The 27575-nt window shown below is 46.0% G+C and overlaps 2 protein-coding genes across 2 annotated transcripts; one reads left to right on the top strand and one right to left on the bottom strand.

The window, feature by feature from the left end:
- The first annotated feature begins 390 nt into the window (after window positions 1-390).
- On the top strand, window positions 391-10477 carry LOC144107100 (uncharacterized). Its single transcript, XM_077640089.1, has 6 exons — window positions 391-586; window positions 3377-3522; window positions 5081-5158; window positions 6484-6522; window positions 8389-8439; window positions 10271-10477. The coding sequence occupies exons 1-6, from the start codon at window positions 469-471 to the stop codon at window positions 10301-10303; spliced, it is 465 nt and encodes a 154-aa protein (XP_077496215.1). The 5' UTR covers window positions 391-468; the 3' UTR covers window positions 10304-10477.
- Window positions 10478-11034: 557 nt separating this feature from the next.
- LOC144108234 (uncharacterized) lies at window positions 11035-18120 on the bottom strand. The gene is made up of 2 exons (XM_077641513.1): window positions 17239-18120; window positions 11035-11073 (listed from the first exon to the last, which is right to left on the bottom strand). Exons 1-2 carry the CDS (start codon window positions 18067-18069, stop codon window positions 11035-11037), a joined length of 870 nt encoding a protein of 289 aa, XP_077497639.1. The 5' UTR covers window positions 18070-18120.
- Window positions 18121-27575: the final 9455 nt, after the last annotated feature.

Below are 27575 nucleotides of genomic sequence, written 5' to 3' on the forward strand. Positions count from 1 at the left end.
TGCAACAAATAAGATGATTAGCTTCGAAGAACTGAAAAAGCGAAATAAAACGACGCCGCAGCGGTTACAAGGCAACGGAAACAAACTAGCGCACAAAACGAAAATACCGCAATGAAAATAACAGAGAAAGCGCAAAGCCAGCAGCAAGAAACGGTTCGTGCCGATACAGAATGACTGCAGATTCGCAAACGGCGCGAGATAAAAACGTCAGTCAGCTTTCCACTAAAGGCACTCTGCCATTCGCGACACGGTCTCGTATTTTATGAAACTAGTTTCCCAGAAGGCGAAGAAAACGCTTGCAACGTGAGACCGCAGCAAAGGAACACAAAGACACATATGCGTTCCGCATCCGTTGCCGGTGTGCTGGCTTCGATGGGCAGGAGGTTCATTTAAGGCGGAACGGTGCTGGGAGCCGAGCTCTTCCTGCAGCTGTGTTGAGGCGAAAAGACATCAGGGGAAGACCGGGACATGAAGCCCACATTTGTTATAGCTTTGGGCTGTGTCACGTTTGTTGCCCTCACTCGTGCTCAGGATGACGAAGAAACCGGGGATTTGGAGGGAGCAGCCAAGCGTAACCCGGATGTTGGTGAGTGGACAGAGGTTAAGAGACGCGATGGTGGGATTCGTATTTCCGAAGCAGCGCTCCTCAAAGAGTGTACAGTCAGGGGAATCTTGACCAGATCACGGACGACATCTTCATAATTCTGGTCGCAGGAAAGGTCGCGCTTATCTTCGTCTGGCTACATTCCATCGCTGTTACACCGCATGCACTTCTTGTATGCATCCATTCGGAGGAGACCTACAGTAAAGTCATCATGTGTCGCCAGCGCAATGCTTCGTTTTGGGCAGGATCATTTAATGTTCGAATCATTAAACAATTTCTTAGTCATGTATTACACCGTAATGCTTCGTTTTGGGCAGGATCATTCAATGTTCCCATCGTTAAACAATTGTGTCAAAGTCACATATTACACTGAAGTGAGAATTGCATCAAGCGGGATCACTGCAGCATGCGGAGACTCGCAGAATGCTCACAGCTCTCTGACAACGCTCCGGCATTCGTGCATATAAAGGAAACCAGATCAAGCAGATGTGCCCTCGGAGATAATCCATAACAGCGCGACAGACGGGACAGAGAAGAGAGGACACAACACAGAGCGCTGACTCACAACTAAAACGTGACGATGACGAGGAAGACGATGACGACTCAAAAGCCTGTATTCCACTCTACAATGGATGCTCTGTGATAGCAAAGAACCGCGAGACTCGCTAGCTAGAGAAATAATAGAAGCCCACCTGATAGCCAGGACCTCAGACCAATGTATCAGTACTCCCTCTGTAGCACTGTCAGATAACGAAAACCGTTACCTTGATTGTGAATGCTAACTTGTGAATGCAAATTTTGTGCTGGCTGTAGCGGTGATATCTCCCACGTATGACTCTTACCTGTTGACACGTGCCTGATGTACTGGCGTTTTTGAATGTCAAGCAAGTCAAGCGTGCTTGTTTCCTTCCCGGCCACCAGGGCAGTATTTATACTGGCTGGCGGCCAATAAACGTTTTAGTTGTAGTCAGCGCTCTGTGTTGTGTCCTCTCTTCGCTGTCCCGCCTGTCGCGCTGTTATGGATTATCGTGAGCACCAACTCACCCAACAAATGGTATTGTCGCCCTCAGAGAGCTTTACAGACCGTCCTAATTGTTTTATCGCCTAATCGAGGCACTGGAAAAGGCTTTACCAGACCGATTGGCACCGCTTCTCTCAGACGCGACAATACATTGTACTCTTCATACCCCGAAGCATATAATGTGTGATCAAAATGACACAGGAAAAGAGGTGTCGACTTCATAGTCATACTCACTAGCGACATAATATCCTCGACAAGACACTTGCCACTTTTTTTTCTGGCGTCACTCAACGGAGCCGTTCGTCCATCCCTTAGTTGTCTTCTTACAGGAAGTTAGGGAATCTGTTGGCAACGCCATAACCATTTTTTTGTGGTAATTTACTCTAAGAAGTAATCCACGGAAGTTTATGTTACACTTCAAGCAGCTTTTTGTTTTCAATTTTAGGTATTCTGCTCATTAAGGAACGTGTTAACAATCTGGAAGCGTTAAAGCATTTGAAATACTTTTTCTTCACACAGTGTAATGGCACCTACGTGGGATGCCAATATTATTTCATTAACTTTTACACATATCTTCCGATGCCTTTTCAAGGCAGCTGCGCTAAATTTCTAACCACATCCTTACCCGTCATTAAGTTTGGTGCTACCACTCATGTCAGATGCATCGAAGCAGTGTATAGGGTGAGTTCTGAGGAGGAATTGTATAATTGGTTTGGGGGGAAAGGAAATGGCGCAGTATTTGTCTCACATATCGTTGGACACCTGAACCGCGCCGTTATGGAAGGGATAAATGAGGGAGTGAAAGAAGAAATGGAGAAAGAGGGGTGCCGTAGTGGAGGGCTCCGGAATAATTTCGACCGCCTGGAGATCTTTAACGTGCACTGATATCGCACAGCACATGGGCGCCTTAGCGTTTTGCCTCCATAAAAACGCAGCCGCCGCGGTCGGGTTCGAACCCGGGAACTCCGGATCAGCAGCCGAGCACGCTAACCACTGGGCCACCGCGACGGGTGAGGGATAATTGCAAAATTAGTTTTGGGGAAAGAGAAAATGCAGTAACTGCCTCGTTATTCTGTGGGCATCTATGCGCAGGAACTATGCACAGATTGGCAGCGAGGAGAGGAACACGAATTATAGAGAAAGCAAAAGTCAGAATGAGGCCGGTTGGTTACCCTAAAATCACGTGACATTTTGCAGAAGGATTTTTATGCCGCGTGATGCTAGATCGAAATCGCTTAGCACATATCACATTTCGAAGCCTAAAAGCATACAGTAATCGTCAGGGTTATGCTGCCTCCTGAAAATGGGTCTCCAAGTAAATCTTTAAGCCTTCCTCAAACTGCAGTCTGACGTACACATCATGTTCAAATTTTGAACTCCTGTTAACTCGACGCCTCTTCAGCATGCTGACACTGGAAAAAGGAAGGGAAAATGAAATTTTTATTGCCACCAAGTGAAAACGTAAGGCAGGGAAGTCTCAGTCCGGAAGCCAGCGTTTCGACAAGACGACTTGACCAGGCGGAGACCAGTCATTTTGTCGAAACGTTGGTTGAGGAGTGAGGTACCCTCCAGCACATTGTAAATATTGTGCTAGGGTATACAACAAACATTTAGAGCTTTACGCATCCCACATTCAATTCGTGCTTCTGTTTTCTACTCAACAAGGATAGGATAAGAGCTATATGGCAGAGATTTGATTTTAAGGCGCATCTTAACTGAGCTGCTCTTCGGCATTCGTTTTTCCGGCGCAGTGGGAAATATTATATACGTCATGGGGAAACTGGGGGAGATGGTTGTGCCAGAGCCCAACGCTAGAAGGACCATGAGGGATTACCTGAGGAGAGCCGACAAATGCTTCAGGAGAGCTGATGGCCTGGAAATCAAGTATATGAATAAGGCAAGTCTCAACTTATGGCGTTTGCTGATCGCATGTATTGAGGGATGGAGAAATGTAAAAACTGAGTGCTGTTCAGAGAGAAGTGCGAGCGAATTTTTTTTATATCATCGCTTGTAATCAAAGATACCCTGATGGTTTAACGGCTAGTTTCGCTATTTTTGCGCGTAAACTAGATGTCTTAAACTCGAATTTGAGCTGCCTGAAGAGAGGTCTCTACATGAACGAATATGTTTGGGCGTGTTGGTTCATCGTTACTCAGAAAGCATAGCGCTGTAACTACAGAGGACGAGGCGGCCTCTACAGACTGTGTAACAACCTGACTGCACATACTTGTAAACGACAGATCCCTGTCAGGGAACTATGAGCCCAGCAGTAGATTCGCACAGCATCCACGCTTCCAGACTCTTTCATCCCCATCCTAGCAGCGCAGTATTAACGGTCTTTAACGCGCTGAGCTAAAGCACAAAGAGTTTCTAGTATGTATTCGCCCTCAGGTTTTCTGATGCCAGCTGTACCGCTCACATTGTACAAATTGTGAACGCAACAAGCTGAAGCGCGAAGTTCGGACTCAGCGTCTTTGTTAAATTGGCCGGCTAATTAGTTATTGACTTTCAAATTTTCTCCATGCGATATTTGTCCAAAGGCATTTGGCTACGCGACATTTTTCTTTGCGCTTTTAGCATGTCAAATCTTTACACTTCTAAATCTGTACACTTAGCTAATTAGCGCAACTTTATTTTGTTTGATTACAAGTATGTGCTCACAGTTTAACGCTTGGAGTTATTTCTAGTGTCATGAGATAATTTAAGCCTTTCAGAAAGCCACGTATGCTACACCTGAGCACAAATTTATTCTATCCTATCTGTCTAACTCTTTTAATGCGATATCATTAGGAGAGCCATGAAGGCGAAAACTGTCTAGTGGAGCGGCATCTGTGTGAAGCCCCCACCTGCTAGGTGATGTTTAGGGGCATTTGCCTCTCTCCACATGCCACCTGTCAACCGTCCTCCTCAGACCTCTACCCCGCTCCCTCTCTCCACTTGTAGGAACGAGGAGTAAGACGCCAGGCGAATAATGACCCAGCAAAAACGAGGACTTTGACATCAGCAGGCCTACGTGCAAAATATACAGCACCCCGGAGAACTATACGCGCAAAAATGAGGCTTACGGGACCTTTTAAGACTCGCTTTGCTCCGGAAGGGCAACCCGGGTTTCACAAGCCCCACAGCTGGCTGTTTTGCAAACAGCTACCTGCCAGTGCACAGGGGCATCGCTTAACTACTACGTCACTGCGCCGGTAGTGGCATGAGGATTAGGCGCGATCTAACAGTGTAACGCATTTTGAATATGTGAGTACACAGAAGGGGGCTTGCATCAGCACTAGAGTAAATTGGCGAGTTGAAAACAACGTACCCAGACCTGGATCAGAATCACGATTTGAATAGAAACCGACCTGGAATAGTCTGCCGAGTGAAAGAACAATGATATATAGCATTTCCTCCGCATCAGTTGAGTTGAGCGTCCCTAAAATGTTTGCATTTGATTTCTTTTTCTACAGTTCGTCCAAGGCATTCCGAAAGCAATGGACTGTCAACGAATGACCTTCTCTGCGAAAAACCGAAAGCAACAGCAAAAGGTAAGTATTTATAGAAAACCGTGCCGGAAAGGAATGAAAAATTCTTGACGCCATAATTGGCGGCAATGGCTACAAGGACAGTGTGTGTTCAGAATTGCGCAATACAACAAGAGCAGAATTTTAGAACAAATTTCCTGCGCTCAAGAATATATGAATCAGCGAGTAATGTCATTCACTGGGGATGAAACTATAAGGGTAAGCCATGGTTCATCTGCTCTATTAAGTATCAGAAATTTCTAAAAGAACCACCTTCCTACAGAAATTCTGCCTCTTAATTAGGAGCGGCTTTTCGCCAGTCTTGAAAGAAACAGATGTAGTCAGGCGAAAAAAGTAGTTTTTAAATAACAGTACAAAACACTTCGATGATATTCTTTTTCGACGTTAATTTTCCCTGCGAGCGCTTCACGCTGAAATGCCATAGTGTCTATCTATATCTATATATATATATCTATATATATATATATATATATATATATATATATATATATATATATATATATATATATATATATATATATATATATATATATATATATATATATATATATATATATATATATATACACTATGGCATTTCAGCGTGAAGCGCTCGCAGGAAAAAATAACGTCGAAAAAGAGTATCATATATATATATATATATATATATATATATATATATAATAAACACTAACTGAAACACATATGTGCGCTCATCGCTGCGAGCTTACTTTGTAAAAATGTGAACGCGAGCTTTTCTAATTTGTCCTAAGGAACAACGCCAGAGCTAAAGACTCTTAAAACTGCAACCACGAAAAAAGTTTCCGAAAATGCAATGTAACGTTGAAAACGTTAATATGACAGTTTGCGTCTCACCTAAGGTGACCATCGAAGCATTGGGTTTGCTCTCCGGATCGATGCTCTAGTAGCGACCAATTCAGCGGGTTCAAATCAAATCAAATCAAATCAATTTATTCAAACATCCTGGGATGCTTAGGGATGCCCTCTAAATACAATAGGTCACCCGTCTTTTGTGAAGCGTATAATTATTAATTAATTAATAATAATAATGAATCTCACTAAAACCATACAGTCATGTGAAAGATAGAAAGCCTAAATTATCCTATTGCTTCCGGTTTTCTAATACGTAGGTGGGTTTCGAATTAGAAATCTTTATTCTTGAAATCAAGTTAAAGATATCTCTAACACAGTCCGGACCTGTAGCCGTAGGCAACCAGTATTAGGGTTACTTGCTAATCAAACATCAACCACGGTTGCGCGAAATCAAATCGCTTGTTATTGATTTTGCCGCTTATCTAATCTTAACCTGATTTTTCACTTTTCCATAGGCCGTCCAATGCTACGTCAAGAAACTTGTCCAATTCCAGGTAGACAGTCTTATTAACTATCAATTTATTCCTTTAATGTCACTAAAACAGGCGTGCTCTACTTGAATGTTAGCCACTAATAGTGGGCTTGTTTTATTCACATTACAAGCAATTAACAGGTTCAACACAAATTTTACGAAAAAAAAAATTGATTCTGCAATCTGTTTTAGAACAAACTCGCTGCACGCGGAATAGTAGTACCAACCGAAAAATATAAATTATGTGTGCTTTGCTAAGAACAGGAAGAGTAAATGCATATCTCGAACCAATAATAAAAAAATGAACTTTTTGCAAATATCATACAGAATGAGCTGGAAGCGCCCCAAAAAACCTCAAACTAATATTTCAAAAATCTATCGAACAACTCACTATTGATGAAGCGCTAATATTGAGTTTCCCAGACAACGTTTGAAAACAAAGTTTACACGGAAGCTAGTTGTTGTAAGACTATATTAGTAAATAAGTTAGTGTGATGCTTAGAAATGGCTGGGCAACGTAATTGAGAGAACGCGGTACACACTACGGTTTTCAACTAGCAACTCCCCGCTGCAAGATCGTGAAATACGGGCGAGAAACGAGATGGCGCCACCGGTGCAATCGCTGTGACAACAGCTTGTTTTGTGTCGTCATCGCCGCAGACAATGCATATATTTCATTTATTCTCATCGATTCAGGCAAGTGCACCAAGCAGTTGTAACCTAAAAGAATTCTGCCGTCCAAATGCAACTTCTGTGTAAAATTTGAACTCAAACAGTTTTACAATTTAGCTTAGAGAAGCATTCTATGGAGCGCGTTTAATTGCGTAACAGTGTGTATGTTTATACGTGTTTGAAGTGTTCCACGCGTTCCTCGATACCGCCATGGGCGACGGAGTGAAGCAGATAGTTGCTAATTGCGCATCATTGTGTGTACTTCGTTGTCTCATTTACGTTGCCCAGCGATTGATAAGCGGCGCACAAACTTCTTTACCAACTTGCCGAAAGAAATCCATTCAAGAATGATGTAGTAAGATAGTGGTCAGAATTGCAGGGTAAGTAAATCACGCCGTGACTACTTGATATGCACCAACTTAACGCTGTGCGATTTGTGTGCAGGGCTCCGTTCTCAAGACAAGTAGTTTTAAACTGCTGTGTGTGGCAATGGTGTTCCCCATTCATGAAGAAAATAAATAATTTTAGCATCAACTGTGGCCCGTAAAAACTCTCGCAAGATGCGTACTCCATGCTCTGGAAGTTATGGGAACGAATGAACCTTGAAACATTAACGAAAAGCAAAGGAATATTTTTGTTCATATAATGCAGGAACTCTCATTCGTGCAAAAAATCTTGCCTTGAAATTGAGGTCCAGAGAAAATTTTATTTTTCACGGTTCTCGTGCAATGCAAATTTTTGCGGCCGGATGCTCATACACGGTAACATTCAGTCGGAATATGAATGTTGAAGAACCCTGCCGAGATTTGTGAAGCAAGACAAAATAATGCAAGAATTAGAATATACCTAGTTTGCTGCGGCGAGTAAATTTGGCAGAGAAACAATAAACAATTCCATACGAGATATGTTTTGAAAAAAAAAAAAACGTTCAGCAGCTGCTGCATAAGAAGAAGCTACAATTTTGAGCCCCTTGGTAAAGTCTCAAGAGAATTAAAGAAAAAGGAGAGTCAATTGATTTTTACTAACTAACATGAACCTTTCTGTGCAGAATTCGGTTAGAATCTATCACTTCCCGTATTAAGCGGGCGTGTTTAATTCGCGCGTCTATATAAAAAATTTTTGTCATACTAGCACATTGAAGGGCTCCTAATATACACGTCTAATATGTGTTCAATACATCACGATTTTATTTCTTGTCCTTGCTTCTCTTCAACAGAAAAGCAACAAAATGCCAATGGACCAAGTCAAGAAGCTGGGTGACATGGTTGTACGTACAATTTTATTACATGCTGTTTAAATGCTATGCTCGTTAAGGAAACAATGATAATTTGGCCCCCGATTTACTCTTGCCTGTCAAAGGCATCGCATGCTTTGCGCCCAAGTTAGAAACAGTTAACGCGGCATTACGCTCAATTACTTAATGCCTAGTAGAGCCGGTACAAGATTTCTCTCACAGTTTTGCAAGACAAGATTTTTTTTTATGGTTGTGCGCATGAAGCACTGAAGGAGAAGACACACTCGTCCTTATTGTTTTGAGTATCTTACCGTATCAGGAATTACCACATCACAATTTTACAATAAATCATTTGTCACGGTCTTAACAGATTTTGGGAATTCAGGTGGCCTTATATAGACAACTGGGCATACCTGATCATGTTTAGTTTAACTTCCAGTTCTCATTAGTTTGCAGCAACTCTTTTTTATATGTACTAACTTCGCAATTCAGAGTATAAACAGCGACAAAAAATAAGAAAAACTACACATGAGAATGCGCAATTGTTTTCTCTTGATTATAAAGAAAAATGTTCGCCTCACTAGAGCAGTTTTCTTCGCCATTTTTTTTGTTCAGATGTCCTTTGTATTCATTTCAAATTATATTCCCATTATCTGCGTTCCTGTGAGATTCGTGCCTGGTTTTGTTGTTATGACGTAGCGTGTCGCTGCAGCCGTTAGTGTTACTACGCTGCTTAAGCCTACCTACCTTACTCTTGTTTGGCTCCGTGTCTTCATGCGTAAAGTCTCTGAAAATAGCAGAGTGAAATATATGGAATTATAATATTAGGCCTGACCGTAACTTCGATACAGCTAAATGATAAAACTAATACATTTGCATGCAGATAGCAATTACATAATTCATAAAGCAACGACTATCGCTGCCTTTTAGCTGTGATCCGTGACGGTGGTATATGCATAAAAAGTGTGCGAATCAGAGTCGAGTCGTTGCCTGTAAACCTTATTTCCCTCACGACAAGAAAAACCATTTAATTCGTCTAGCATTGCCCGTATAATGAATTAGTCTTGACTTCCCAATGGCACAACATTTCCTTTCGTCTCCGCCTTTGCTACGTTGTGCTGTCTTGCATGCAACGCAAGGGATGAGTGGACTCACCTAATAGCAGGGAAAGTACCGAGCTCACAGTTATAAATGTGGCGTCACAGGATAGAAAGCAGCAATCGGTTCAAATTAGGCAGGTTTCGAGGCACATTCTTACTGCGTTATGTTGATAAATGCGTGCCCAGATTCCATCCTTGATTCAAACAGAAACGAACGAACCATGCTATGGGCAAACAGCATCAACTTGATTGATGCGAACAGTTGGGCGAGTCAGTGAATGTCGATCTGAGTCGAGGGCGAGCAAGCGCGCCTGTCATGTGTCATTTTTTGTTGTGATCAGCACTCTACGCCCATGAAACCACAACCTGATTCGTTAACGTCTGTTCGCCGAAAAGCAGGGATGAATACATATGCAAAACTATGTCAGCTTCGCATTTGGGCGAGAGACTTACGCTTTCCCGAAGTGATATTTACTGTCGTCAAAAGCATGGCTAGGCGATTTAAAAAAATTGTTCAGAAGACGCAAACAACACCCGACAGGTGACTGAACTGAGCCATGATTGAGTTTTGTATGCTCCATTAGTATCGACAAATAAATAATTTAATCAGAGTAGTTTAAATGACTTCTGATCTCCCACGGTATAGCCAACCAGTTTGCTATTGTAGACAAGGATTCCTAAAGCAGGATATATTTTCCAATCTTTGTCCAATAAATAAGTAACGAACTATTAAACTAATAAATAAATAACTGGTTCTCTTACAGGCCTGCTTGAAAGAAAGCTTCCTGATGGTGTGAACATGCAATGCTTTTGCGCTGTGGTGAACTCCTGCTGCACCTGGAACGAAAAGAAACAAAGTCACAAAAAGTGTGGTACGCAAGTAGGTAAAAACAGATAAGTTACAAAGTGAAAAGGGCAAGAACACCAGCAACACCGGGCAGTCAATAAACTGGCAAAACTAAAGGGCGACCTCAGGGATATGTTACTGTCGCCTTTCTTGCATGTAGTGCATGTTCACGTCCAGAGCACAAACACCTATCCTCCCGCTCAAGCTGCCATCTATGTAGTGTATCCGGTGCATACACACGTTTGCGTTCACCATTTTAAAGACCCTGGCAGTTTTTGTAGCCAGAGCTACTCTGGGCTACCAGTCGAGCATTTCGCGGTGCATGGGAGAGGCCAGTTTTGCGCATGCGCCGTTACCATGGCATCCGGAGAGAAGCAAGGTGCGGCGTGCGCTTCGCCTTCGACGCGGCCGCGCGCCCGCTCCACCGTCGGAGCCGGGCGTGACGTCACGCGGATGAGCAGTTGTGCGCATGCGCCGATATTACGGTTACCAGTGAGACCCCACAGCTGCGCCGCGTTCTTCGTCGCCGCCTCGCCGCTCTGTCACCCGGACCGCACGTCGCATGCGCAGCATTGCGTATAAAAGGCGGAAATGTGATGGGCGTCTGTATCACAACGTTTAACATGCATGCAGGGAAGGAGAGTCCAGCCGCTGCTAAACAGCGGTATAGACAAGAGAAGATTAACTCTTCCGATCCTGAGGGTGTCGCCTGGAAGTTGGCTGCTCAACAAAGAGAGAATGAGCGTAAGAAGGCGAACAGAGCAGCGGAGACGTCCGAACAGAGAGAGGAACGCCTTGCCAAACGGAGATGCCAGACTGCCGAGCGTAATAGACGGCGCATAGCCATCAAAATGGAGCCTATGGAAGGCGTCAGTCAACGGGAACCAACCGAAGAGGATAAGAAGGCCCGTCGTGTGACTGATCACACCATTCGAGTTTCCGAAAAAAAAAGCTCAACCAGGGAACGTACGTAAATCTCTCTACTTATATCCTGACAAAGCCGAGCTAAGCCGCTGCCAATTTTTATTGTTGTCCACGCGAGTTATGATGGCCTCGTTAATTGGGGGGAGCTTTGCAACTAAGATGCAGAACTTTTGCCGCTGAAATCTGGCTCGGGAACCACTGAATCCATTTCTGTAATAAATGTATATACAGTCAAACGAAAAAATAAAAACAAGCAGCTCGGTAATTGTCTCTGACATTGGTGATAGTTGAAGAGACACTGCTGGACATGGGAACGAGCTTGGAATCGCTCCTATGCTAACCACGTGACAATTTGTATAAATCGAACTAGCAGGTTTGTTTTCTCGGCACAAAAAGACAACTTTTGAGCTCTGCTGAATTTAATAAAGGCGTGAAATTCTTTAAATCAGTCCACACGTTATTAAGGGCGAGGAACTTACTCGATGCCTCAGTAACCTTTGTTTGAAAACGAACTGCAATCCCCATTAGTACTCTTGCAGCAAAAAAAAAACAATGTTCCTCTCTTGAGCTCGTTTCAATACTAAAAAAGTCAATACCTGTGAAGGCGTGAACCAATCCCCAGAATAACAAAAACATAACATGTCTCTTTTGCGCGTGCAAAATATGGCCGCCTTAAATAAGATATTCATTTTAGGCGCGATTGTTTCGTTTCATCTAACCTAGCTTTCTGGATACTGGGCAATGCCTGAAAAATATTACATCGAAACGAAATATTTGGCCAAATAGGGGGTGACGGGTCCTCCAAACATGAATTGTTATTCAGAAATAGACATCTACTGATCGTTGCAGACATTTTCTTCAACCAATGAACCTCGAGCAGTGGAGGTGCTAGAGGCTATGTGATGTCGGCGCTGGCTCGACTCGCAGCTGCGAGCTGAAATTTACTGATATCCACAACAAGAAGGTTACAATAATTATATTGTCGCCGACAAACGTAGGGCGGCACGAAAAAAGGAATTTTTTTTAATCCGAAGGCCAGAAACCCAGCAGCGCGCGTTCGAACGGGAACGTCCTCTTCTTCGCTCCCACACGAGCCCAGTAATGCCGCTCGGCCGCATGGCGGCGCTCGCAGAATGTGAGCAGTGTGGCATTGCCCCCCTCCTTTCAAGAGGCATCGCCTCGATGCCTCCGGCAAGGGGGGATAAAGAGTGTGGAGACATCGAAAGTGCGATGGCGTGTGGTGGCAGCACTGAATGTGAACTCCGGGGGGCTAACGGGCGTAATACGGTTTCATGCGGGACACGTGGACGAAATCAGACTTGGGCAGGCGAGAAGACCGGACAACTCCTTGCGGGTACACTTCATAGTTCACATCGCTGAGTTGACGTAGCACCTCGTAGGGACCGAAGTAGCGCCGCAGAAGCTTTTCAGAGCAACTGCGCACACGTATAGGGCTCCATACCCAGACGTGCTCGCCGGGTTGGTAAATCACCGCCCTGTGGCGGAGGTTGTAACGCCGGGCGTCAGTTGTCTGCTGGTGGCGAATGCGTTGTCGAGCAAGGTGGCGAGCGGCTTCTGCATCGCGAACGAATTGGTCAGCGCCTGGGACAGACGAGGGGGTACAATCCGGGAGCAGCATGGCGTCAAGCATGGTCAGGGCATCTCGGCCATACACCAAACGGAAGGGGGTGAAGCGCGTCGTTTCTTGGAGGGCGGTGTTGTACGCAAACGTGATGTAGGGAAGTATTTCGTCCCAGTTGCGATGGTCAGCGTCGACATACATAGACATCATATCTGTGATGGTCTTGTTCAGCCTCTCAGTAAGTCCATTCGTTTGAGGATGGTAAGCAGTCGTTTTTCTATGACTGGTGCCACTAAGACGGAGGACCTCGCGTGTAAGAGCCGACGTAAACGCGGTTCCCCGGTCAGTTAATACAACCACGGGGGCGCCGTGGCGAAGCACGATGTGGTGAACAAAGAACTGTGCAATTTCAGCCGCGGTGCCACGGGGAAGAGCCTTGGTTTCACAATAGCGGCTTAGGTAGTCCGTGGCAACAACAATATACCGGTTTCCCGTAGAGGACACCGGGAATGGGCCCAGTAAGTCCATGCCGACTTGTTGGAATGGGATTTGCGGTGGATCAATTGGCTTCAGAAGGCCGGCCGGTTTTGTCGGCGGTACCTTCCGTCGTTGACACTCACGGCATGTTCGAAAGTATCGTTGGACGACCGCAGCAAGCCGTGGCCAGTAGTACTTGTGGCGGAGGCGTCCCAATGTTCTGTAAAAACCGAGGTGGCCAGAAGAAAGGTCGTCGTGGCATGCAGCGAGAACTTCTTTACGAAGCACGGTTGGGAAAACGAGGAGATACGCAGTGTCCGTCGGACCGTAGTTTTTCTTGTAGAGGACTCCACCTATTAAGCAAAACCACGAAAGTCCGCGCGAGAAGAGTCTGGGCGGAGACGGAGCGGCTCCTTCGAGGTACTCGATTAGAGGCAGCAGTTCGCAGTCGGCCCTCTGGTGGTGGGCAAGGTCGGATGTGGTGACAGCGCAGAGGAAAGCAGAATCGTCGTCGGACTCATCTGGTGGGCACGGAAGTGGAGCTCGGGAGAGACAGTCTGCATCGATATGTTGCCGACCCGACTTATACACGATGGTGACGTCGAACCCTTGCAACCGAAGGCTCCACCGTGCAAGTCGCCCCGATGGATCTTTGAGGTTCGCAAGCCAGCACAAGTAGTGATGATCGCTGACGACTCGAAACGGGCGGCCGTTCAGGTATGGACGAAATTTTGTGATTGCCCACACAACAGCGAGAAACTCCTTTTCCGTTGTGGAATAATTCACTTCGGAACGGGACAAAGTGCGACTTGCGTATGCGATCACGCGTTCCACACCGTCTTGCCACTGCACAATCACCGCACCGAGGCCCACATTGCTGGCATCTGTGTGCAGCTCCGTGTCGGCCTGCTCGTCGAAGTGGGCAAGGATAGGCGTAGATTGGAGGCGGGCCATAAGCTCTCTGAAAGCTTTTTCCTGATCTGGGCCCCAGACAAAGGGTTCGAAGTCTTTTGTCAGGCGAGTCAGCGGCTCTGCGAGCTTGGAGAAGTTTTGAACGAACCTCCGATAATAGGCGTAAAGCCCCAGGAAACGCCGCAAGCTTCGTTTATCTGTTGGCTGGGGAAATGCAGCAACGGCGGCGGTCTTTTCTGGGTCGGGGCTAACGCCCTGAGTGCTCACAATGTGGCCAAGAAACTTGAGCTCCCGAAATGCGAAGTGGCACTTTTCAGGCTTGAGAGACAGACCCGCAGAACGAATTGCTTCGAAGACGGCACGCAAACGTTTCAGGTGCTCCTCGAACGTGTCGGAGAAAATCACGACGTCGTCGAGATAGACAAGGCAGGACTGCCACTTCAGGTCAGTTAGTACGGTGTCCATCATACGTTCGAACGTCGCAGGGGCTGAACACAAGCCGAAAGGAAGCACCTTAAATTCGTACAGTCCTTCAGGAGTAACGAAGGCGGTCTTTTCTCGGTCACGTTCGTCGACCTCGATATGCCAATAACCGCTACGAAGGTCGAGTGACGAAAAGTAGGTAGCATGGCGGAGGCGGTCTGATGAGTCATCAATGCGCGGCAGTGGATAAGCATCTTTTTTGGTAACGTTATTGAGGCGTCTATAATCTACACAGAACCGTAGGCTGCCGTCCTTCTTTGCGACGAGAACAACAGGTGACGCTCAGGGGCTCGTCGATGGTTGTATGACGTCGTCGTGGAGCATTTCGGCAACTTGGCGGCGAATAGCATCGCGCTCCTTCGACGAAACACGATAAGGACGCTGACATAGTGGTCTCTGGTCACTGTCGACGATAATACGGTGCTTAGTTATTGGCGTCTGGCGAACCTTGGATGTTGATGCAAAACAGTCGCGGAAAGAGTCAATAAGGCTTTCCACGCGGCGTTTCTGATTGGTCAGAAGGTCAGGGTTAACGTCGGTTCTAATGGCTGTTGCAGTGTCCTATTCAGCTATTTCGGGAGCCGTTGTTGATAAGGCACATTGGCCGGCATGTTCGCCAAGTTCTTCAAAATGGGCAATCACCGTGTTTTTCGTCAGATGTTGGGGTTCACAACTAAAGTTGGTCACTAAGAGCGTGGTACGCGCGTGAACAAGGTCGACAAGGGCGCGAGCAACGCAATCTTGCCGAGACAGTAGCAGCGACATATTCGCTTCGGCAATGCCCCGAGTACCGGAGCTGGTATCACACTGGACTGTGACAAACTTGCTTGCTCTCGGCGGTATCGTTGTGTGGTCATCAGAGATGCGTAATGGTGCTCTGTGCGGCTCGGGGTCGGTATCAACGGCTCGCTGTGTCGAAAACGATACCAATTGTTCGTGCAGGTTGATGACCGTCTGGCTTTCAAACGGGAGGTGAAAGAAAATCTCAAGTTTTTTCATGAATTATCAGATCTCGATAAAAACACACATTCCTACACCACCCGTTACACAGAACCGTGGAAAGTGGTCACTGCGCGGGTAAATTATTCCAGGCAAAAAGTGTCATACACACTGCCAACCCTTTTAAATTCATTTCACAAATCAGGTATAGATTTGCATACGATTTCTGTACGTACCCTACGCCAACATTTCATTAACAATCCTTGCTTACAATAACAACTAAAAGTGTTATCTTGCCTTTTGTTATGTTTACCTATTGTGACTATCAAGTGTGCGTGCATTAATTTTGAATATTGTGCTTTCTGCGAGTTCTTTGTTTTATTTTTTTGTTGTTGTCCTATCGCTGCCTGCTTTGTAGGGAGGCTGCGGGCTTCAGTCAAGTCGCTTGTTGTCAAGCGGCTTTTATCCGCAGTCTCCCCCATCACTGATGGAAATAAACAAGTTATTATTATTATTATTATTATTATTATTATTATTATTATTATTATTATTATTATTATTATACTCTTTAAGGAAGTCCATGCCGAGAATCAGTTCTTTAGAGCACTCTCGTAGCACGGCGAAGGAGCCAGTGAAAGTTGCACCGCGGATCTTTATACGGCTGGTGCAGACGCCAACCGGCGTTACCACATGGCAACCAGCTGTGCGTATCTGCGGCCCATGCCAAGGTGTTAGAACCTTTCTGAGGGTTGCGGCTAGGTTACTACTCATGACAGAAAAGTCGGCTCCGGTATCGACGAGTGCAGATACGTCATAGCCATCGGCGGCAACAAAAATTTCGGCGGTGGAAACAATTGTTTCACAATTTGTCGGCGAGGTTTTTGGTGCCGTCGTCGATGGGGTCGTCGCTGAGGTCGTCGGTGAGGTCGGTGGTGAGATCGTCTTTAAGGTCGGCGGGTGGGGTCGTCGCATAAAATCGTCGGATGGAGGCTGTTCACTGTCTGCGGCAGCGGCGGTCCTACCCCCAGAGGACGCCGTCTTCAGTTTTCCCGACGTGGGGACGTACCTCTGAACTGGCCAGAGGATGACGGGCGGTCGGGCGAAGAGAACCGCCTTGGGGATGGCGATCGGGACTGGCGTCGCTGCGAGGTCGAAGATTGCACGTTTTCAGCCAAGTACTGTTCGATATCCCGTGGTCTTTCACCGTAGCGTGGTCGAGGTGAGTCAGGTGAAAACCCCCTTAAACCCATCCTGCGGTAGGGGCAGTGGCGGAGGATATGGCCAGGCTCTCCGCAGTGGTAACAGAGCGGCCGATTGTTTGGCGTACGCCAAACGTGCGCTTTGCTCACGGGGGGCCTGAACTCCTGCGGCACGGAGGGTGCTGTTGCGATTGGCTCCTGCAGGTATTGCACAGGAGCGATGGGGGAAAAGGCTCGCATCGCTGGCCCGGGACTTCGTAGCGCCTCGCTGTACGTCATAACGGAGGGCGCCGGGTGTGGAGCTGGGGGCGGCTGCACAACTCGTCGGATTTCTTCGCGGACCACGTCCGTAAAGGCAGCGACGCTGACCTGTGGAGCTTCAAAGCGAAGTTTCGCCAGTTCCTCGCGCACCAGGCTTCTTACAAGTTCCCGAAGGTCCTCGGCGGGCAGCGACGTAGGCGTGTACTGGGACTGGGAAGAGGCTGCTACAGTAGCCTGACGTCCGTAGTGGGCGCCCCGTTCCTGTAAAGAGCGCTCGATACCCATTGCCTCCTTGGTGAAGTCGGACACTGTTCGTGGCGGGTCACGGACCACTCCGGCAAACAGCTGCTCTTTTACGCCACGCATTAAGTGTCGTACCTTCTGGGCTTCGGGCATAGCAGAGTCGGCCCGGTTGAACAGTCGCGTCATGTCCTCGATGAACATCGCGACGCCCTCGTTCGGCTGCTGTGATCTCAAGCGCAGGGCGATTTCCGCTTTCTCTTTTCTTTCGCTGCTGGTAAATGTCGCTAGCAGCTCTCGACGAAAAGCCTCCCAGGTGGTAAAGGAAGCTTCGTGGTTCTCAAACCACAATTGGGCCGAGTCCTGCAGCACAAAGTAGACGTTGTGCAGCTTGCGCTCGCCGTCCCACTCATTGAAACCCGCCACTCGGTCAAAGCTGGCCAACCAGTCTTCGACGTCCTCGAACCTGTCCCCGTGGAACGGTGGCGGCGATCGAGGTGCGTGAAGGACAAATGGCGGGGCACTCCCGGAGTGCTGACTTGTCTGGCTAGCCGCGGTGGATGTCATGGCCCTTACCGGCGCTGTCAGTTGGCCGAACTCGGGTTGTAGGCCTCGCAGGCGGCGGCTCGCTTTGTGGACGGGTGTTGTGTCCAAGCGTCGCTGATCAGCGTCAGAGTTGCCCTCGGGGTGAGCGTTCATGGAACGATACCCAGCGGCTCCACCAAAATGTCGCCGACAAACGTAGGGCGGCACGAAAAAAGGGCTTTTTTTTAATCCGAAGGCCAGAAACCCAACAGCGCGCGTTCGAACGGGAACGTCCTCTTCTTCGCTCCCACACGAGCCCAGTAATGCCGCTCGGCCGCATGGCGGCGTTCGCAGAATGTGAGCAGTGTAGCAATATGCTTCTTGTAGCCATCAGTGGAGTCACACATTGGGCGTTAACAAAACTGGCTTGAAATAAATCAAGAACAACGCTGTGAGGTGTTGCAAGTAAAATGTCAAGGGAAGCAATGAGGAACCGAAAGGTAAGAGTATTGAAAAGACAACTAACGCGTGTTAGTGATATCCTAAATGAAATAAAGAGGCAGGAATGCACTAAGGCAGGGAATATGATGCGAATATTTTAAAACCAATGGCCCGGTCGGTGAAGAAGTTAGATTCTGAAGGATAAAAATCAGGCAACAAAAAGTGATCTGAACAGCTAAAGTCAGGTGACTTGCTAACAGGTTGGCAGTGGCAGGCGCGGGAAATGAAGAATTTATCATTGAGAGAGACATTCTGGTTGCGTACTGCTGACAACGCAACTAGGCTAGTAATGAATTCTATTGAAGAGGCAATTTTCACACTGTGTCACATATAATAAGGAGCCTAAAATAAAATTATGAAGGAAAGAGGTTGGAAGAGGACGACGTGGATTAACCGAAGAATAAAGAAGATGAAGAAGAAGAATTCGGTGAAGTGGAGAGAGATGATCGGTGGAGAAGCATTCGGTGAGGTGGAGAGAGATAATTGGGGGAAGAACAGAGAAGCGGAGGCTCTGGCGGGTCAGGGACGCTTCGGGTGGAAGAGAGCGACGCCGGCTACTGTTCCGGTGAGCTCGCGTTCTACGGCTTCGCTTCCTGGACTTCCTGCCGTTCCTGAGCCCATTCCGGGGAGTTAACTGAGGACGCTACCATCTGCTACGACCAGGGGTGTCTCCAGCGCTGTTGCCATCCATCCGGGTGGCGCCCCCAAGGCCAACAACACCGGCATCACCTCCACAGGCGCTTGGACCGGGAGCTTATACGACGCAGCCAGCGAAGCCGCCAGCGACGCCAGCCTCAGCACGTCGAACGCCATCTCCACGCCGGCTACTGGACCCATACAACGCCGCATCCGCACCGAATCAACCGTGAGCACGAACGCCGACCTCTAGCAGTAGAACGCTAGTAGCAGATGCTAGTAGCAGTGTTACCGGGTCGTGTGTATTGATAGTCTTTGTGTTTTGTGTTAGTTTTGCTAGTTTTGTGTGCTAGTGTGTGCGTCATGTAGAGTGCATTAAATGTGCATCTGTGTGGGTACACCTGTCGCCTAGTCCATTCTTTCGGTCCGAGTGTTCTCCGGGGAGATGCATGACACACTGTTCATTAGGACTGGCTCATTGTCTCCTTAGGGGGGCGGGGTTATGAAATAGCTCTGAATTACCGACCAATAACGAAGGCATTGAGAACAACTTCACATCAAAACAGCAGCGGTGAAGGTATCTCGCACTCAGCTCACCAGAACATGTAATTTCGCTCTCAGTACATGGTTCTACAGCCATTGACAACCACCACTCATCGACTGCGTGCAAGACTCATGTCCGTCAAGAAACCATTTCTTACTGTCCTTGAAGCAAGATATGAAATCATGCATTCTTCACGAAATTTTTATCTCCTTCCTTGTTTACTATCGTTATCACTAGCAGTGGCAGCCTGTGGCGCCATGGCTGATAATAGCCAAGTCAGCCGCCTCCTGAGGCAATAAATTAGTCATTAGACGGACTGAGGCAAATGATCTCACTCGGAGAGAATGATTTCATCATGCGACCCCAAGGTTTTCTTAGCGCACCCATTGCGCCTACTCCTTGAGGCACTCAAAGGAAACAGCAACACCCTCTTCTGGGACAAAAAGGTCGATGTTCCCACATCGGTCCTTTTGATCGTTCTTATCTGCGCCTACTTTCAGAGCGTGTGGAAAATCCTCTATGCGCAGTAGGACAACGCCTGAGTAGTGCTACACCGAGCTTAACGTCATCGTGGTCATTTTTCGGCAATCTCTCAAAGCTGTCAACTGATCTGGGGCCATACCATTGGGCTAGCTCCCCATTGATGCAAAATTACTTAAAAAAGAAAGCGCTTCAGCAAAGTTAAGTGCTAGTTATGGCTACAAAATTAAAGTCAGCCTCTGCCTTAAAGCTATTTATTTATTATACATCTCTGAATGAGCGCAAGAGCGTAGATAGCAAAGAATGGTTACTAAAATAAATTTTGACGCAACGAATAGGATTCGAGCAGAGGCACCGGGCTTTTTGTTTTCGTCCCGTATTTACGTGCTTAGCATACTTTTCAGTTTGGTTTAAAATCTAAAACAAACCATCTTTATACGATACATAATGCTGTTGCGAAAGCGAAGCCAATGATTAATCATGGATTTATAGGGATGACCAAAGAGCCCTTTTTATACAAAACCCTGAAGTGCAGAAATAAAAGATCAAAACCCAAAACCAGGAACAACGCCACTACACTTTCGTCAAGCATTGATTGAAAAAAACATATACAACGTAACATAATACATGCGCGAAATAAATATTCATATAAAACGTTTACACCAGATGTCCCCATAATCTCTTGTAATGAGGAGCCTAGCTTTTCAGAATGTAGAACGAGCTATGCCTTTTAGAGTTGTAATAGATCTCGTGGCCCTCTTCTGCTTGAAAAGACGTAATCATTTAGCAAAGGACTCAAGACACAGTGTCATTGGTCATGTGATCGGTGGTTCTACGGCGCTTTCCAGTTTATTTCTTTCTTGTCCTGTGAGCTCAGTGGCCTTAAGACGTTAACACGTTTTGGCGGGCTAGTTGGTTAAGCATCTTGAATAAACAGATTTGGTTTTTTTGCACTTTGTAAACCTTTCCCTCATTGCCGACATCTATGTATTTATACTTGTGTGATCAGCAATAAACCCTCAGTTGTTAGTCAGCGCCGTGTCGTTCGCTTTCTTGTCTTTTGTGCTCGTCTTTGTTCGCGCTGTTTATTCAAGAGGCCTTAAGACGGGAGTAGGTTACATCAAAGGTACGAAGAGAGCGGAAAGAAATTAAAAAAACGCAACGGAATTTCTTTTTTGGATAACAGTCTTAATTACGGGTTGCGAAAGGTAGAATCAGCAGCTAGGAAAGACCAGCAACAATATCATCCATATGCATCTTGAACAAGCAATAAAACGCAGTAAGAAGCATTCTCAGAAAAAGAATACAAAAGATGGTGCCGGCTGAGAAACGATCAAAACTGCAAGAAAAAAACAACCTACGAAACGTCATGAAAAGAAAAACGCCAATAAGAAATGAAAGCTTTCACACACTATCAAAGACGTTTTGTAAAAATGATAAATAAAGAGTGTGAGAAAATCAACGTCGCCCGGGATTTCAGCAATGAAAAAAGGCAAGGGATTCTACCTGGCGGAAATGCTTGGTATGAAAGATTATTAAAACATTTAGTGCTACGTGACGGAATCGCCAACTTGTGACGGCGATGTTTGCGTGATGAGATGTCGGACGGTCGGATTAGAAGCTCTAGTTTGAGATTTAGATTATGGCAAAATTTTTCTGCAGTGCACATACAACCTTTGTCAGTAAAGTTTCGAGACTGATTTGTTGTCTTCTCTCGAAATGATTCCCTAAAACAAATGTTGGTGCGTGTAGCGCCATCTCTTCGGGCTAACATGAGCTATTTATGCTAATTGTTGTGGCATCCGCTAGATAGCACTACATGTAGAAAAAGACGTTGTCACTAATCGTCTGCGCATTCTACTGTGAGTGAATGTGGAGAGGCGGACGTCCACTTCAAACAGCCTGTAAACATAAAATTCTGTGTGAAGCTTGGCAAGACAGCCACACAGACGTATGAGCTCCTTCGTGACGCTGACGGCAACGAGACATTATCGCGGGCGCGAGTTTTCGAGTGGCACAAGGGGTTCATTTCGGGGAGAACGTCGGTGGAAGAAGACACAAGGCAGGGGAGCCCTTCAATCTCACGGAATGAAAACAACGTGGCTCGGATCAGGGAAATCGTACAGCAAGACCGCATCATTAGAGTCTGCATGCTATCAGATGCTCTCGACATTAGTAAGACAACATGCCGCCAAATTTTGCGTGATAACTTAGGGAAACGAAAGCTGAATGCCAGACTTGTGCCGCACTCCATCACACAGGACCAGAAGGACACGCGGACATCAGTGAGCGCTGATTTGCTCTCCGAGGCAGAGAAGAAGAAGGATTCTGCATTCGTCGACAGCATCATTGCTGAAGACGAAACATGGTGTTTTCAATACGATCCACAAACAAAGAGGCAGAGCACCGAATGGAGGTCCACAAGCTCTCCGGCGTCGAGAAAGGTGCGGCGACAGAAGACCAAAACAAAAACGATGCTGATAGTTTTTTTCGACACCATACGTGTCATACACCACGAGTTCGTCCCACAAGGGCAGACGGCGAATCAGGAGTTTTATAATCCGCGTGCTCCAACACATCAGTGATGCACTGCAACGCCGTCGCCGTGACTTAAGGGCCTCTGGACAATGGAACCTTCTCTACGATAACGCAAGGCCGCACACTGCTCTCTGCGTGACAAAATTTCTCGCCAAGCACAGCATTACTGTACCTCCCCATCTGCCATACTCGCCTGACCTCACCCCATGCGATTTTTTCCTGCTGCCTCGTGTTAAGAGAGTCCTAAAATACAACTGGATGCGGAGCGTGGAGGCTATTCAAGACACCACAACAAAGTAGCTGCAAGCCCTGCCACAAGAAGCGTTTTCCAACGGTTTCCAAGACCTCAAGAAGCGTTGGAAGCTGTGTATAGACTGCAAGGAAGACTATTTTAAAGGGGTGCTACACAAATGATTTCAATGTTAAAGACATTTTTAATGGACTCAGTCTAGGAACTTTACGGACAAAGGTTGTAGATAAGCCGCCTTTTCAGTTGCTCAGGGACAGTAACAGGCAGGAATTTGAGGCATGCAAATTAGAAAGTATAAAGACAGACGCGTGAGGCTTGAGTGGACGCTTAAATCCCAGACAGAGGCCACTTACCGAAGTTTTGAAAGAACCAGGCTGAAGCAAAATGAAACCTTCTGGCAGCCAAGCGTGCGGGTAGAATTAATTACTGCATGATACCAAAGACAACCTATTAAAAGCGCAAATGCCAACATGCATATAAGGGTATAAAAGCTAACGGCTATTATTCTGAAGGCAACAAGTATGATCTGCGGGTGACATGCGTATGCTTACACATGTTAAGGTTCAGTCGCATATACCACAATTCCCACATTACGAATATTCGGTCACCATGACACCGCAGCATAGATGCATCACAATTATATTTATTTTTACTATAAATAAGACAGTCATTCTCAAAGAGACCAACTGAATAACTAAGTTCGTAAGGAAATAATTTATGTGTAGAAAAAAATGGAGACCCAAGACTGAGGTGGTGAACTCCTGAACTAATAGGAAAAGATGAGAAACCAATTTATTTGCTGACATAAACTGAGGCCCGTAGTCAGAGAAAAGTGTGACAACAAAGAGTCATTAGCGTCTATGTTTATTCAGTTCAGTTCATAAAAGAATAGCTAATGAAAAACATAAAGCCTTTACCATACATGTGACATTGTACGCAATCTGCCAGAGACCATTTCCAGAAAATTAACAGGAGTTCAACAATGAAAAAGAAAGCTATATTTTGCTTCAAAATGTTTTGAAAAAAAATCGTGCTGAAAATTGTTGGAGAAAAACATTGGTTTTAAAATATTTCAAAGAAGAGAGTAAATTACGTGTTCCATATGATCTTACGCTGAATGGTGTGAGCGGGACTGCACAATGATTATAGAGTAATCTTTATAGCGAGAATGGTGCCGAGGCATCACCTTCTGCACTTTGGAGTTTTTCGGTATGCAGCGGTCGTTCGAATAATTTAGCCACGAATATGCAAAGTTAAATTCCACTGAAAACAAAACTTTTAAGTGTATTTATATTTTTCTTATCTACAAAACAGCTACTGTGCGGAAAATGCTTGAGTTCATTAGAGAAAAATGAAGGATAGGATAGTGGCGATAAATGCTATCTGCTTATTTTGAAAGGAACGAGGGAGTAATGTTTAAAATGAAGGTACGTTGATTTACATGAAAAGTTACACCATCTTGATATTTAATACGTGCATTAGGAACATGTTTATTGTTAACGACATAACAAAAATGTTTTGTTATTTAACCAACCTCGACTTTACAGTGCGGTTATGAAATGAGTAGGCAGCGTTTTTTAGGGCTGTTCAGTGATCTTCAGCAGAACACGAATACACCTAACAGGGACGGTGAGAATTCGGCTGCTTCGTAGAACAAAAGCAACTTTTTTTCGTTTAATGATTAATTAAATAACAGAACTTACTTATGAGGTATTCCTCACGGTTTTCAACTGTACAAATGTGTGAGTGAGCTAAAGAATCTTGTCGTTAAAGAGATTCCAGTTTGAAAGAAAACAGCGTTCAAAAAATTTATTTATGTACCCATTTAAAAAAGCATATCCCATTATTGTTAGAGAAAATCGGCCCTTTTGTTATCTTTCATATCACTTTATGTGTTTTGCTTTTTATTTTGCGCTTAATGGGTTTGATGACTCATTTAATTGTCCAGTGACCCATTAAATGTATTTTTTTATGTATAAGGATTGTATGGTTCACTCGATTCCTTAAATGCTTTCCACATCCCATGACCCCACTCCCCGTAAACGTACATGACCCACATGACCCCCACGACTCCCTTACATAACAGGATACCCTGAACATTAAACGCAGGAACTCTTGCCAGGTTACGTGATCATTTCTTCAAGTCTTTTTTGTGCTCACTACATAAAAAAACAGAGTGCGGCAAAGCATGATGTGCCACAATGACCACACGTAATTTTGTTTATATATAGGGCTGGCAAGTGAAGCTAGAAACCAGCCCACCATTCATTGGTGGTTGTGAATAACCTTCTAAAAACACCTTTCCATATCTGCCCAGAAACGCCTCAATACAAGTGGGAACGGAAGCACAGGCCTCAAGGAGCAACTTCTCGCCGTTGTTCAAATGTTGAGCGTCATGCGGTTTCCGTTATCCGCGCTGAGCGCCGACTTCCCGGTTCCACTGACCTGCGACTCCTGGACTCCACCCTTCCGCTGAGCCCAGCCTCGTCTCAGCCACTGCCAAGATGGAGAGCCGCCAAAAAGTGTGCGATGTGACGTCGCGCAACAAATGGGAATTGTCTAAGGATATCCTGCGGAAAAAACAATGGGTTTTGATTCACGCTTCCTGCCTTGCACTCCTCTGGCGGCTGTATAGTTTACGGTTACGCAACAGTACACTTCAGGCAAATTTCAGCTGAATTTTGACTAATGTCTTCACCTGCAATCTCACACTATATCTTGCAACACCGATGGAGTCGTCAAGAAGTTGTCCAAAGACACTGCAGTGATTTTGTTGTCCGTAGATCTGTTTATCATGCTATGTAGCGTCTGGAATCACATGGAAGTGCCACGGCCTCAACGCACGCACAAAAATATCGTCAACTGTAAAGCGCAGCTTTTATCACGTGCCTCTTGAGACAGCACATGCAACAAACACATGCGCGCATGTTGGCGCACAGTAAAAGGTTTATAATTTATCTCGCGAGGCCACAATACGAGACATTTTCCTGACGTCGGCAGCGGCGATCTAACGCCGTCTTGGTTGCAATAACACGAATGCCCTTCAGCTCGTACCCACACACGCGTGCGCGCACACACGCTCACAAACGCACACGCACACGCACGCACTCACGCACACACGCACGCACACACACGCACACGCGCACACACACTGAAACAAATGTACCAAGCGCTCAGAACCTAGAAGTGAAACTCAATGCGCTCTGTGTTGTACGTAGATTACGAAGAACGGCGTGCTGTTTTTGAGCATTGTTCTCCTGGAAATACTCATACCTATTGGTGCGCAGTGCCTGTAAACGTGGTGTATTTTTTCATGGCGCTCGAAAGCCATCTACGATAAGGGGGTGGTAGTGTTATATATGTCCCCTGAAATTTTTCTTCTAGACTGCACCGAAATATCTCGACGTCCGAGGACGTCAATGAGAACACCCTTGACAGCAGTCAACAAATAACTGCCCAATACTGTTGTCGGGGAATTGGGCGTGCGTGGACGCTTCCAATTACAATGTACTAAGATGGCGACACTGGCTTTACTGTCTGTTTAAAATTTCCTCTATGAAACTGCTGTATTCTGTACAGTTTAGTGTATCGATTTAGTTCTAGCTTCTTATTGAGTATATAGTTTCCAGCGAAAAAACAACGATCTCTTTGTCACGTAGCAGCGATTTTCAAGCGTCTCCTTCGTCTCCTACCTCCGGGCTGCCCCGACGACGGTGTCTTGTTTCAGGAGCACATACTAAACTATCAAAAGCACGCCCACCGAAGCACCGAGACATCACTGATAACAGACATAGCAATAACGCTGTGTTGATAGAAGCAGAGCTTGTAACTAGCAGAACTTTAGGTCTCATCAAGGATTCACTGTCCAGATTGTATTCGCCGGCCATGGTACTGCTTTGTTTCTCCATTGCCGGGGAGCTAACATATAGCTTTGCTCTTTTTACGCGACCCTTTTGGTCGTAAAGCTGGCACATCGTTCCGAACCGAAGAGAGTAGAAGTTCACCCACGTTCGCGCATGCATCACCGGGTGAGGTGGCTAATGCTAAAGGCACGACATGTGGACGTAAACAGGTGAAGAGGTGCGCGCATTCGACTTCTCGAAGGCCTAAGCTCGGCTATGAGAGATGGTCGTTCCGGAAACACGCACACAAGAGCTTCGCCTCCTGGATGATTTCACATCTCGTCTGCGTAAGAAAGCCGTATATGGGCATATTCAAAATCCTTCGGCCCTGTGCTTTCAAACAATAGTTGTTTGCGGTCGGACTTTGCCTTGTAGCGCCAGAGAAGCTCCCAAATAATTTCCAGCGTCATTTGTTGCTTCAGTGGACCTCGCGAAAGCCAATACATTAAAACGAATTCGTCTAGGCAGTTTTCAGGAGTGATTCGGTATAAACTTCAGATACTGCCCTGATGATAAAGGTATTGCTGATTATTCTGATCCTGAACCTGCTTGACCTTCAGTCTAAAGGACACTCGCATTTGTGTGCGAAATCCTACCAGCCTCAGCCCCAGTCTCAAGATGTGTCTGAGAGGTACATGTGCATTTTCAAGAAGGTGGACGACATCGACTACAACAGGATTCCTCAGAGGATACCCACCGCCATGTGCAGATGTCCTCCTTGTCTGTGCAGTACTTATGATGACTTCTGATGCCTAGAGATTAAGGAGACATTTCAGGTGGCCTACAGAAACGCCTAGCCGGCAACGTCCTTACTTCGCGTGGAGACTGT

The sequence above is a fragment of the Amblyomma americanum genome, chromosome 10 (assembly GCF_052857255.1).
Source record: "Amblyomma americanum isolate KBUSLIRL-KWMA chromosome 10, ASM5285725v1, whole genome shotgun sequence".
In the NCBI taxonomy this organism is placed as follows: domain Eukaryota; kingdom Metazoa; phylum Arthropoda; class Arachnida; order Ixodida; family Ixodidae; genus Amblyomma; species Amblyomma americanum.